The sequence below is a fragment of the Tauraco erythrolophus genome, chromosome Z, assembly GCF_009769465.1.
Source record: "Tauraco erythrolophus isolate bTauEry1 chromosome Z, bTauEry1.pri, whole genome shotgun sequence".
Taxonomy (NCBI): domain Eukaryota; kingdom Metazoa; phylum Chordata; class Aves; order Musophagiformes; family Musophagidae; genus Tauraco; species Tauraco erythrolophus.
In genome coordinates, this window is record NC_141496.1 from 57,956,867 (window position 1) to 57,970,763 (window position 13,897).

At 36.1% G+C, this 13,897-nt stretch overlaps 1 protein-coding gene across 2 annotated transcripts in view; it reads right to left on the reverse strand.

Moving 5' to 3' along the window:
• APC (APC regulator of Wnt signaling pathway) overlaps nt 1–13,897 on the reverse strand; it is a 107,244-nt gene that overhangs the window by 7,663 nt on the left and 85,684 nt on the right. The window contains exons 9-15 of one of the 2 annotated variants that reach the window (XM_086630018.1): nt 10,571–10,669; nt 7,603–7,981; nt 6,370–6,465; nt 5,357–5,496; nt 3,850–3,927; nt 1,089–1,205; nt 193–407 (exon numbers count right to left, since the gene is read on the reverse strand). In XM_086630018.1, coding sequence (XP_086486144.1) covers nt 193–407; nt 1,089–1,205; nt 3,850–3,927; nt 5,357–5,496; nt 6,370–6,465; nt 7,603–7,981; nt 10,571–10,669 — 1,124 coding nt within the window. Of the gene's footprint in view, nt 1–192; nt 408–1,088; nt 1,206–3,849; nt 3,928–5,356; nt 5,497–6,369; nt 6,466–7,602; nt 7,982–10,546; nt 10,670–13,897 lie in introns of both variants that reach the window. The other variant, XM_086630017.1, reaches the window with a different exon arrangement.

Here is a 13,897-nt window from a genome sequence, read left to right on the forward strand (position 1 = left end):
AATATGAATAGTTAGCTTTTAGTACAGTTCACCATTATGTAAGTGAAATACTTGCCTTATCAAGTGCAATAACAATTAACTGTACTTAATTAGTATACTTAATAAATGCATTCATATTAAGACTGAGTCATAGAAATTGTTACTAAATATACATGTAGAACTGCTGAAGATTTTCAGAAAAAGTATACTCACCTATGGTCCTCATTAGTAGCAATTAAGCTAGAAACATTTCTTAATATTCCTCCTCCACTTTCTATGATGGCTAAGGTGTTTGTTTGGCTCCGGTATGTCAGTGTGCCGACTAGAAAGGCAAGAGCACCATCAACAGCACATATATCAGCTTTGTTCTCAGTACAATGTGCTGACAAATTCCATAAGGCACTCAGAACACTTTTTAGGGTGGATTCCTAGGAAAATAACAAAATGGCACAATTAGAGAACTTTTCAACTATGGATCACAAGCTCTCAGAAATACGTAAGTTGTTTCAAGGAGTTATGTGTGTTCCAATTTCTGCTTTCTGGGCTGGTAAACTAGATGCTGATGCAGTGCACACATAAGTGCTTTTGTTCACTTCTCTCCTTCCTTCAGCTATGGATTTGGTATTGCTTGCCCTAAAGTTTTCAGAAACACGTGACACAACACTTGTTAGCTGCCATAATGGTAAAAACGGCTTGAAGACTAACTGGCAAGGGAATCTCGGATGGAACATAATCGTGTCTGGATAGCAAAAATTATCTCTGGAAAATTACAGACGTGGTAGTTATCTATTCATTAACTCAGAAGACGTTTTATTAAACTGCAGAATTGTAAAAAAGGCTATTGCAAGAGCACAGCTCATGGTACCGAAGAGCAAAAGCTGTCAACCCTCATAAATAAAATTACAGAAATACTAGTAGTTTCGAGATGTCATTGCTACATTGTGGTCTGCTGCCATGTTAACTCCAAAGCAACTCTCTTCTTCAAAGCAAGTTACCTAAACCACCCCAAATATCAAGCAACTGCTTTTACCAAAATGACAACAATATTTATGTTTTGTGTAAACTAAATGCAATCTCTAAAATTTATCTCAGTCATTTATACAGGATACCTTCTTAACTTCTAAAGCACATTCCATCAATGCTTTCACACTTCCAACTTCTCTTAAAGTCTTTTTACTGTTTACATCCGCTCGCCAGGACAAGTTCCTCAACACACTTGCAATGACCTGCAAAATATGAAAGAAAAATAATGTACCTCAATATAGCTACTTCTTTAGCACATTATCAGACTTTCCTCCTGGATGTCTGGAATGCTATAGATTAATTAACAGTGGTCATATTCAGCTACTGAACTAGCCCTTGGCTAAAATCTGCTTTTTGTTGTGTTGCCTGCTGGACTGTTCTAACATTTCAGTGTGAACTTTGATCAAATGTACTGGCTTTTGTGTGCAGGTACCTTGAAGATTTGAAATCACCGGTTGAAAAATTGGTCCAAAACCTCAGATTTGTGCTCTATTCTGATATCTGCACTAGACTTACATAATCTCATATTTACATCATCTTTTTCTCAGTGTTTCTGCTTGCAAAATAGAAAAATAACACTCGCCTGTCTCTCAGATGGTATGATTACTTTGATTAATGTTTACAGAGCTCCTTGAAGTCTTCTAAAAATGAAGTCTTCTAAAAATGAAGTCTTCTAAAAATACACTATGTCTTTTACAATCAGAATAGTTATCTATAGAAGATGAGTAACCATTTGGCCTACTCCCTTGTCCTTGACAGCAGCTAGACTGAGACAGACCATCACTACAGTGGATAGTCATTACATGTTAAATTCCACCCATTTACAGGCCTCAGTAAGCATGTATATCCCTCCTGAAATATAACTGATAGAAAACATTTACCTGTGGATGTTCTCATTGTCACAGAAGTGCATAAGCTTGTCAGGTTATATGATGAACGCTCTTCTGCTCACACCCATAAGGGAGCACAGGGAGGCAGTGGCAGACAGAAGAGCCCAGTAATACCCTGCCCTGGCTCCTGCCAGGCCCACCACAGAGGCTACCAACCCATCTCAACGTGCCCAGAGGAGCACAGGGGCTCAAAGTCAGGCGGCAACCCAAACTAAGTGCTCAGAAGAGGGAGCGCTCTGTCCAGGCTCTTTCCAGGGCTCTGCCAGGAGACCCACAGTCCCATGGCTCAGGCGTGACACCCATTCAGGGAAGTCAGTGGGAGCAGCTCTCTGCACCTTTTGGACTGAGGCATGTCAGTCCAGAAGTCCTGGCCCAGGGATGTGGGATGCTTTATGGGATCCAGGGGAAGGGCGTTTCAAGACTGCAGAAGACTTATTATGGGATGGCAGGACCCAAAGGTTCCAAGGGCAAGAAAAAAGGATGATCTAGATGACTCAGTGAGGTACAAGCATGGGAAAACACAGGGATAAGGGGACACAAAGGCACAGTTGCATCTAAACGGTCAGCTGGCTGACACGCTTGTCTGGCCATGCCCCTTGCCTGATGAACCCAGTCTGTCCCATATTCCTACTAAAACCCATTTCTAACTTTTCCCAAGTGAGGGACTTCCTGCTCTGTGTGTGTGCACATGTATGGGGGTCTACATGCCAGTGGCTGGAGACACATCATGAGTCAGAGGACCCATGTGTCAGTGACTTCCTTTTCAAGAATATTAAATATACCTAATATCTGGCCTAATACCAAATCAGAGAGTTTACCCATTAACCTCTACTGTAATTCCATTTTCTCAATTGTAATTAGCTAGTGTTTCCTCTAGAGGAGAAAAGTTTTTGTGAACAGTGTTTTAAGACTTACAGTCGATTTTACTTGAAACTGTTCTTTTATCTGATGATTCACTCAAACTGGAAGAAAAACAGCGTCTTCCATTCCAGAAGCTATTCCAGTTTGTTTACAGTATATATTCATTAAAATGGATTCTAATTTAATATTCAGTAATTTTAAACAAGTTGGATACCAATGAAGAACAGTTCTGTACATTCGACTCTCAGGACCACCCCACGCACTTCCTAAAGACTTTACTTTCAAGCTGTTTTCTTTACACAGCAGGAGCCACTGGAACACACACTCAGGTGTCACACCAAACACTTTGCTCATACTTAGAAAGCTTCTTTGGGAAGTGCTGGTGTCAAGAGTAGTTATGTATGACTTGTCAAGACAAATGCAGGTTCTCTTGAAATACAGCCTCTTCTACTATTATTCCCCTCTTATTTACTTACTGCAACTGTAGGAGGAAGCACAACACTGTGTTATCCATCCAGGTAATCCCAGTCCATTAGCATCATTCACCAGTAAACTAAACTAAGAAAATCCAAGGTGGCTCTTAAAACCAGACTTTAAACTGGTGGATCTTTAAAACTGGACTTCCACTAACAGCTCAAGGTCATAAAAATGAGGGGTTTAGCCCATGTGCTATATGTGCTTTGTAAAAAACAGAATATGACTCACAGTTAAGCATTTTTACAAGAAGAAAGTTGTACTTCATAATTTGTGGAACGAGTACAGGTACAAGCTTTTCATCAAAGTTAAGGCAGACAAGACAATGTAAGAACAAGTACAAAAAAAATTTCAGCTGAGATGAATGAAGCATATTTCAAAGAAAGAGACTAATTAAAAAAAGAGAAGAAAAGCTATGCACAGCATGCTAGAAACTGCACTAAGATGATACAATTCTAGTATAAAAATAACTGGTTGTGAGGCCAAATGAGTAGAATGAAGATAAATATTAGGAAAGGAGAGCAGAAATATAACATTTTAATACAATGCACTGAAATTCATGGGATGCAAAATGATGGAAATGTCCAAGCTAAAGAAATATTTCATCTCAGAAGGACGTTACCTGCTGTAAGTCTTCACTTTCAGATTTCAGTTGGGCTACAAGAGCTCTCATGCAGCCCTTCATAGAACATAATGTAGCCTGTTGGGAATCAGAAGAAAAAAAATGTGAGTAGTATTAAATGATAGGTTAGGTGGCTTGCTTCTGCACAGCGTTTTGATACTTTTAAGCTAATCACATCTGAAGTTCAATAAAAGCTTCATAAAATATGTTGCCAACAATAAGTACTACAGCTACTAAAAAGTTAAGTGTGACTACCAGTTTCTATTATGGACAATACATAAGAGCTAAAATCGTGCTATTTTTTTTATTTTTTACAACAGATCTAGAACTTGATCTGGAACTTTACTATTTTAGAACCCTTCTTTAGTACGGGCCGGACAAAAATCACCCATGAACTGGCAATGTGTTGTTGCCCACTGTCTACTGAGTCTCACAATCATATTATTTTCTTCCAAATAAACATAGAATGAAAAATAATATTTTAAATCGACACAAATATAACAACGTTTCTGACATTAGAAGAACAACTTTTCAAGAATACAATAGCAATTGAAAAACTGTAAGAAAAAACTGTTGGAAATTGTGATCAAGCACAATTAAAAATTATTCAAGAACAAAGTATGTGTTAGAACTGTACTACTTTTCAGCTGGACAGCATGTATATTTACATCTGAGTAGCTTATGCTATAAACCCAGTAACCGCAGCCCTGCAGTGGTTATCGACTGGATGATGTAAAGAGCCAATATTTTGTGAACAAATGATTTGCACAAAGGATTTATGCTTTACTCTTGTCTAAAACTTGGAACAAAAAGTGAGTTATATGAAGCTTGTTATTTCCATTCACTCCTGAAATATCTTCCTCCAGAGTAGAAAGACAAAAGTCTTCTCAGTATGAAGCTCTTTTAAGATCCATAGCTTGGTAAACTCTGGGGCAAAAAATTATTGAAACTTTCTATCTTTTGAAAGCAAGGTCCTTGTCAGAAATTAGGGAATCTATTTTCTCTTACAGTAATTTGAAGAAGTGCCCATTGTGAGCCAGATGCGCTCCAAATACTTAAAAGCAAACTCCAGTCTGAAGAGGTTTGCAAAATTTCAGACAGTAATACTATTGTTAAATACTGACAACTTTATGAAATGTGACTCAATCAGCATAAATTTTAGTTCAACATCCTCAGAAAAGTCAGTAACCATAATCATTAGCCCATAAGCATTATGTGCTATACTAATCTAATGCTCATAAAAAAATGAAGCCAGTAGATAAAATCCTTACTTTCAGTGACAGATTAAAAGGGATTTAATTTAGTATGAGAGTTGACATTATACTTGCATGATACAACATTCAGTTTGTGGCGCGCTCGGTCAGGAACAGGATGGAATGGCAGAGATATTCTGAACTTCTGTCTTAAGCTCAACTCAACACCCTACCATGGAGGTTTTTATCACCTGCCTCGAGAACTACAATTCCTACAAACTGAAATTACTGTAGGTTTGAAATTCTACTCTTACCTTGTTTGCCACATCTCCAAAAGTCAAGTTTGTCAGAGCCATTCCAGCATACCTCCGTAAGGTAACACTATAGTGATCATTTGTAAGCCCATACATTTCACAATCCACTTGCAACAGTTCAGCAATGGCCTGCAAACCGCCTTTAAAAACAAACAAACAAAAAGAAACAAATCATACCTGTACTCTAGTATCACGAGATACTATATATCATTTATATATATCATTTATATATCATTTATATATACGGAACAAATCTCAAACATCTGAAAACCAGAAGGCTCCGAGAGGTAAATAAATTACTGACTCTGGATTTTGAATACTGTGCGTAGTGGCAGCTGAAAGGTATGATAGCATGACATCGAGATTTCAGGGGAAAACAGGAACACGAGGAATTATGAGGAAGTAAGAAGCACACTCATCTTTTAATTCCACCCAGCCAAAATTATGTTTGACTGCTGAAATCGCACCAGTTACATAAAAGGCTATTTAGTAAATCTGAAACTTAATGAATTTAATTATTATCACTGAATGTTATTTTCTGAGAAAAATACATAGAATATTTTCACTGATAATGAAAAGTGGCAAATTAAGGAAAACCGCACGCACAGAATTTACTGAGAATGGACTAAAAAGTTCAGGCTGTTAAACAGGAACCAACTCATGACAAAAAAAAACAAAAACAAACCCAACAAAAACCTCCCACTATGGAAAGTAGTCTGCATTGTAAGTCTAATATTTCTAAAATTGCAAGTATCTCCATAATAATACACTTTTCCAAAATTCGCAACTCATGCCAGAAAAAAAGACTAACTGACATGATTTATCCACTGGGAAATGGTCTGGTTAATTTAAACTGTATTCACCTCTTAGAGAGCAACAACTGACACAAAATGAACTGATGATCTGTTTAAACCAGCAGTAAAAAAAGCCACATATGCAGTGAGGTACAGAAGGACTGTCAGTGTTTCCAGCAAGCTTCTCAAAAGAAGTCAGAGAAATACATTTGGTCTTACCAAGCTCATTCATTGCATGCCTGTGTTCTTCATCAAATGAAAGTTTCATCAAAACACACACTGCAGGACAGATTTGATGATCCACTGGAGCAGGCACTAATCCAGAAATAGGTAACAATTAGTATTTCCTAGGTGATTTTGTCTAGATCACAAGCTTCCCAGAGCGAATCTAGTCTTAAAATAAATCAACTGTAGTTTTCTTCAGTGTTTGTATCTTCCCAGTAATCCATGAACAGACAGATTAGTTAACAAATATTACTAACAAATGTGTGTACTAGAAATATATTTCATGCTGAAAAAGAAATCAGGGAGAATCTTAAATGTATGTATTAAGTAAGAAATATGACTCCCACTACAAAAAAATTATCTTACTACTTTTAAAAATTAATAATCTTAGTCAAACAAATCAATAAGGTTAAATATTCTGGTGACATTAAATAGTACCCCACCTAACGTGAAGATGTTTCTTTGGTTGTTGTGTTTTTATCAATGGTTAATTAAACCTTTTGTTTCATAACCAAGAAGTTTTTAAGTTCATAATTGCGTGAGCTAGACTCTGGCTAACGCACAAATGGTATTGCTACACCTTGCTCAGAGTCCCACTCCTGCTAAATGGCTCTTGTGGTAAACTCCAACAGTCATGACGCAGTCCACTGACTTCAGTAGTGCTTCTGTCACAGACACCTACAGACTGTATTTACAAAACACCCTCAATTCAGAAAAGCAGCTAAGCAATCCAGAAGGTTAAATCTTTTTTCTACCTGTTTCCTATCCTATTCACTTACGTTGGTACTAAAACACAAGAGAAGTGAAAGTATTTCTTACATACTTTATAAGTAACAGTTCATATTATATTGAATAGGTTGAGATTATTTAATTTGTTCTCTCTGTCCCCCTCCTAAACAAAACGTGCTAGCTCCTAAATACATGTGCATGAAAAGTTATTTGTGATTATTTATTTAGATATAATTCATTATCCATTAAAATGTAAAATAGAATGAGCAGACATTCAGTATTAATTTACAGATTATAAATATAAACCGCTAGAATTATTATCTGGCCAACACACCAAGGCCTACGTTTAAAGAACAAATTTATGAATCAGGTATCCTATCTGTAACAGATATTATTTCCTAGCACCACCTCAACTTAAAAAAAAAAACAAACCACACCCCCCCCCCTCACCCATATAAGAAAACTCACATACATTTTTACATGGCTTGCCAAACCTACTTGGGTTTTTGTCTTGGTCCATGCCTTGTTCATGTGCTTCCTGCCATTCCCAACATGTTTCACAGTAAGCACGGATCTGCTCCAAAAGATGGAGCACGCGGATTTCCCGTCTGCCTCGCTTATCATCAGGCTGGGAGTGAATGATGTTATGCAGTGCTGCGCTGGCTCTGGCACGGGCCTCTTTACTACCACGAGAGTTTCCTAATAAGACAGAGTCTTTATCGTTGCCATGTAAAAGCTGGATGAGGAGAGGAAGGCATCCAGACTGGCGCATGGCTATGCAGCTGTCTTGAGAGCTAGACATTGCTAGCAATGTTCTTGACATGTCATCTTTATCATGAGTACCAAGCATTGATAATAATGAATACACCATTTCCACCTGCAGGTCAAATGATTTTAAAAATAAAGTTACACTTAAAAAATACACATTAAATTAAAATGAAATTTGAATAGTAGACACGAGCAAAAAGTCTTATTTGATGGTACAAAAAATCGTGCTATTTAGAAATAATTAAGTACTGTTACTACTTCAGCATTCATAACCTTATTAAGTTTCACTCAGTGATTAAATGGCCAGAAATGGGTGGTAGCTATATGTAACTATCTACAAGATCAACGGCAAAGACTTCTAAATTTCCCTTGTACAAAAAGATTAAATAAACATACTAATGAAAGCGTTTGAGAAATCTAAAAGATATTTGAAATTAGTTCTCTCTTTAAAAAAATATGCTCTGTATGAATCATGTAAAAATTCTCTTAAGTGAAAAACTATTTGTTACATGGCATTAAATACAATATTCTAGACAAAGGATAAGAACAATTACATGAATTCTTAATTTACATTGTGCTAAAAAAATCTTGCATCCATATATTTTAGTTTTCCTTTAAAACTATTTCAAATTAACGAATCATTTTTTGTTATGACGACTGACTTGCATAAGGACCAGATTATTTACAGCAGATGCAAAACCGATTAACCCTTTTTCAAGTTTACAGGGATAAAAATCAGTAAAGCAAACAAATGCTCATTTAACATATATATAAAATACTGAGCATTTGCCAAGTTAAAATCAAGCCATGAAAACCCAGCATTACACATTTAAATTGGAGTAAATGTCTCGCAAAAAAATAGCAATTTTTGAGGGATTCCCTTGACTGTCGTGTAATACAGTGGTCAATGCACTATTTGCTTTGTCTTTCCCATTGTTTTCTTCAATAATAGCTTTAGATCAAGAAATGTATTTGGTTCTTTTAGTGAACTTTTAGTAGAAAAACAGGATGTAGAGGATGATTTTAGATACTATCTAGAAACTCCAAACTCCTAAAGCCAAGATAAACAGGAACACTGACAATTAAAGCACAACATAAAGAAACTATCAAAGCGAATTGTAAAGTAGCAGCGTGTGTGTTTCTTTAGAACATACCCTTTAAAGAAGACAGAATTTGGACTGTTAGACAAGATTTTCTACTAATAATTAGATATTTGCACTGGTTACCAGACCAATGAATGATTTTATTTGGTTTCTTCAGAAACAATTCTAATGTGTCTGAAGACAAGTACAAATACCGAGCTATAAAAACATGGATAGCAGTGGGCAGACTAAACAGCAAGTCTGTTAACATGTACTCCTCTAAATACTACAGGACTGCTGAAGCAATAGAAATCTTAGAATCTGTGAAACTGTATGATCACATGCAAAATACACTGAAATAGTCTTGAAGGCAATTTTATGATGGCCTAGCATCCCGGTTTGGAGATCCTGTCTTCTTGGTCTGAGAAAAATCAAATACAGTATTAAAACAAACCACTTGGATTCTCAAAGGAGAGTGAGTTTCATCTGCTTTACGCGTGCCTCTTGACAGATATTTTAAACGGCAGCTTTAATGCAGTGTTATCTAGATTTGGGAGGTAAAAGTTTTTGTCAGAGAATAAAGCTGAAGAGGTCACCAAAATCTGGCCTCCGGTTGTGGCAAACACAGTACCAGAAAAATTAAAAAAATATTTGCCTGTCTGTCTCTGCGTACACCCACTACCCACAGACCCATCTCCTTCTGCATCTGTAAATACATTCCTCTACTTAGAATCTCTACTACTTTCCCATCTTCTCATGCATTACTGTTAAGCTTTTACTATCCCCACAGCACACAACCTATTTATTTGCCTGTATCCTTCCCCACTCAGTCCCTTTCCCTGCCTTCGAGCTCCTTCCCGTCTTTTGGGAATTCTACAATTTGCAACGAAAACTCGCAGACAGACAGACTAGCTGATGTCACCCCATTTGGTACATACATACAGTGCAGCATTGAAATTACAACATTTTAAGACCCCAAGTAATTAATACTATGTCAAGCTAACAGGCCCTGCTTCCCAGAAGACTGCACTCCGCACAACACCAGTAGTATCTATTATACTGCTGCTGATTCCAGAGGCAGCATAAAATCCAATGGGTCATTAACTCAATTTTGTTACAGATTTGCCCTTTTTTTCCCCTCTCTCTTCATGCTGCACATTTAATTTGAGCACAGTCTTTCATGACTAGATATGTATCACTGTCAAGGGCTTATATAATTTTTCCCCCCTTTCCCCCCTCACCCCCCCATTTAATTTCTTAGCGATTGCATCTGTTTTGTGGATTTGGACTCTAGAAAAAGAACTGCTTTTAAAAGGGTTAGTTTCCATCATGGATGAACATCACAAGCTTTTTAGATATTCTAGTAATTTCTAACAATCATTTTTTCCTTACTGTAACAACTCTTAACTGATCATCAACAAGTAAAAAAAAAATAAAAGGATTTCTGTGCATGTATTTCAAAAGTTGAAAAAAATATTCTAAAATTTTAACTCCATAAAGTTACTATGTGTGGATAGATTGTTCAGCTAATATTAGTACTATTGGCAGAAACAACGAAGTTATTGTATTAGTAAAAATGTAGCATTAGCGACCTGTGGTTTGTAATCTTCGGTTACCTTGGTACCCAGATGACTTGTCAGTCTGCGAGGAACAGAATAGTTATTACTAGAGTTCATAACACTGGCTGTCTCATGGTCCATTCGAGCAGCAGAGCCCTAAAAATTTAAACAACAATTCAGTACCAAGAAAAATATCTGAGTGAAAAAAAAAACAACTATTGCCTAATTCAGTTTCAGCACAGGATCATGAAATCATGTTGATAGTAATAAACCGCCAACTTACTTTTGTTAAGTTAGGTCCTCTCTGCCCTGACACAACTTAGAGATCGCTGTTGAACTGCGCTTTATTAACCCCTTTTCCTGAAATTAAGTCTCAACAGAGCTGTATTTTCAATGGAATTGTAATTACTATTTTCACCAAGAAGGAGTGGACTTTGCAATAAACCGAATTACAATTTTTACAGAGAGAAAAAAACAGCCTCAGCTTTTATGTCAGATTATGTAGTGCATAGGAGTAAGTCTGTATTTCTTCAGAACACAACCAGATATGCAAGAACTGACAAGTAAAAAGAGATTCATCTGGACAAGGAGTAACCCTAGTTGAATTTCTCCGTATCAAAAGCAAATGGATGAATAATTTCATTTTTAATGAAAAACTACAAAATAATGCTGACACTATTTGCTGTAATGTTCCTCAAAACTACTGTAAATACCATGCTCCTACCTGTAGTAGCAACACCCAATTATTAACATCTTTGTCCTCCTGTAATCTATTTTCCTTTTTTACCATCTTTTTTCCATTCATTCTCTCTGCTTTTTTCCCCCCCCTTTGTTATTGCTTACTTTCCTCTTCTCTGCTTCCTGTCTGTGAAGTTTCCCTTACTATGTCTCTCCCTTCCTGTTCTCTCTGGGACACTGAAAAATACATTTGAAGAGTGAACAATTTTAGTAGCAGAACACTGTTTTACTGAGGTAGTCACCAGGCTTTTGTTGATCCTCTACAAAAGCTAAAATCTGTTCATGAAATTTTTAGCTTGAAAATGTTGATTTGCAAATTAAGCTATCTGAATCAATGGTTATATTTTTTTTTCTATAAAAATACATAACACACTGAAGAAAATTGTATGAAACACACTTTGAAATAATTTCTATGTTTTTTCTTGATGCACCATAAAGAAAGAATATTCCTCTCTGATCATCTGCTGTTCATATAGTTCAACATGTTAAATTTGAAGTTGAAAGTGACTATTAGTAAAAGGTAGGAATTACTTCAGGTAGTGTTTGTCTAGACAGAAGAAAATTCTTGTTATACTGGAATATTTAAGCACACATTATTATATTCATTTCACTCTCCCATTTGAATCCCAGCACATTTCATGCATGTTCCAGAATAAGCATTATGCTAAAAGAATATAAATTAAATTCACACAATTTATTCTAATATATATTTCCTCTCTCTATATAGACACACACACATATTTATTTTCTTGGTTGAGTATAGGAAAAATTAAAAATCTTAAAGCTTAGAATGAAAATTACATTGGATTTTCTCAATTATTCATTTAAATAATCTGCAGTGCTAAGAATACGGAAATGAATTCCCAGATTTTTACACTGAGGAATCCCTTCATATCATCTTGACCTCTAAGCACATTTAGAGGATTAGAGGTTCAATGTAATGCACATGCTGGAATTCTCCATTATGAAGTTCAGCATGATAGTTTTATCCAAGAACGTAAAAAAGACATAAGTTCGGAGCATTATCTATTAAAATTCACCATGGTGTAGACAACAATAGCATAATTCTCCTAGTGTTTCCTCAAAACTGTATCAACTTTGATTCAGCTAACTGTTTCCTTCGGAGCCATCACGTGGCCTTGCTACTACGAGGATGCCAGGATGCCCAAATGAAGTGTAACCACGCTTCTTACTGGCTCCTAAAGACTGATGTGAACGAACTAGTGTAAGGTGTGTAGCCATTCATCTCAGAAAATGGGATATGACAAGATGTTACGTGCACCCTTCTTGCGTAGAACCTTCTCTTTCAAAATCTTCCATCTGCCTACTTCATCTTGTTTTCTCCTTTCATACTTTATTCTTTCACTCATTGTTTTACTATGCTTACTATTTACTCTGTCAATCAGGTAATTTTCTCTATTTTGTGGCACATTTTCTTAACAAGATAGACAATCTGATTGAATAACTTTAGAAAACATGCAAAAGAAAGTTATGAAAAAAATTTCACTTCAGCAGCAGGATAGTAAATGTAATGGAAAAGAGAAGACAGCTGAAAGACGATGCAGAAAAGGACATAACTAAATCCTGGAAAACCCTGGTTCAATTGGCGGTGTTTCAATTAACGTTGACTATATGACTACAAAACCAATTAGAACCAAATGATTTAGTTAAAACTTTTTTTTTGCACTCAATGCTCAAAGTATATTGAGCTGGTTTATCAGAAATAAGTGTTATGTCCAATCCATTAAATCTGCTCTGTCTGAACTTGCACTGAAAGTAAATAATCCCCAGATGTCTCAACACAGACTCAGTGCCCTGGATCTATCCACCTCCAGGAAGAAGGAATATGCGTGTTTTATACATTTTTATGAGGCAAAGTTCAAAATTACACAAATCCTCAATGTAAGACCTCAAATGAAATATGAACGAATCTCTCACTTATGCAAGTCTGCCAAAACACGACAATCCCTTCTTCCTTCTTTCTCTGTAAAATATCTGTTGTCCAGAATAACTCCTGATTCATACACTGAAGATGGATGATACTGCCACAATGCATCAATTATTTAAATACAGTATGCTTTCAGCCCTAAAGCAGCAAGGATCTATTTTCTTCCCAAACAATAAAGCTGTCATAAGAATTAGAGTCAGAGCCTCAAGCTATTGCTCAGATACGGTTGATAGAACTTAATTCCAAATGGTGATCGAACATATTTCAAAAGCAAAATTATAGGCTGTGCTTAATGTTTAATCAAGTGAAATATTCTAGCCAAACCACATTTCTTTCTGATAAATCTTCTCGTACAAGACACTTTCAGAAGGATTTAAATAATTCTACTTCCTTGGAGTAGAGAAAAAACTATTAAATTTGTAGTGTGAAATTTTAAGAATGCAAATTACTAGTGGGAATGTCTCAGCTACAGTTGGAAATCATGAAGGGAATGATCATTAGCATATGGTAAATAAATCAAAGTATTTTTAGCCAAACAGAAAAGTCATAAATTTTGACAAATATTTGTTTTAAAAGAATTTAATGTATCCCTCAAAATAGTCCACTAATGTATTTCACTAATAAAAGGAACAGCAATGAAAGATTATTTAGAACCATTTAAATAACCCTTCAGCCTGCTTCCAGGAGATTACCTCATT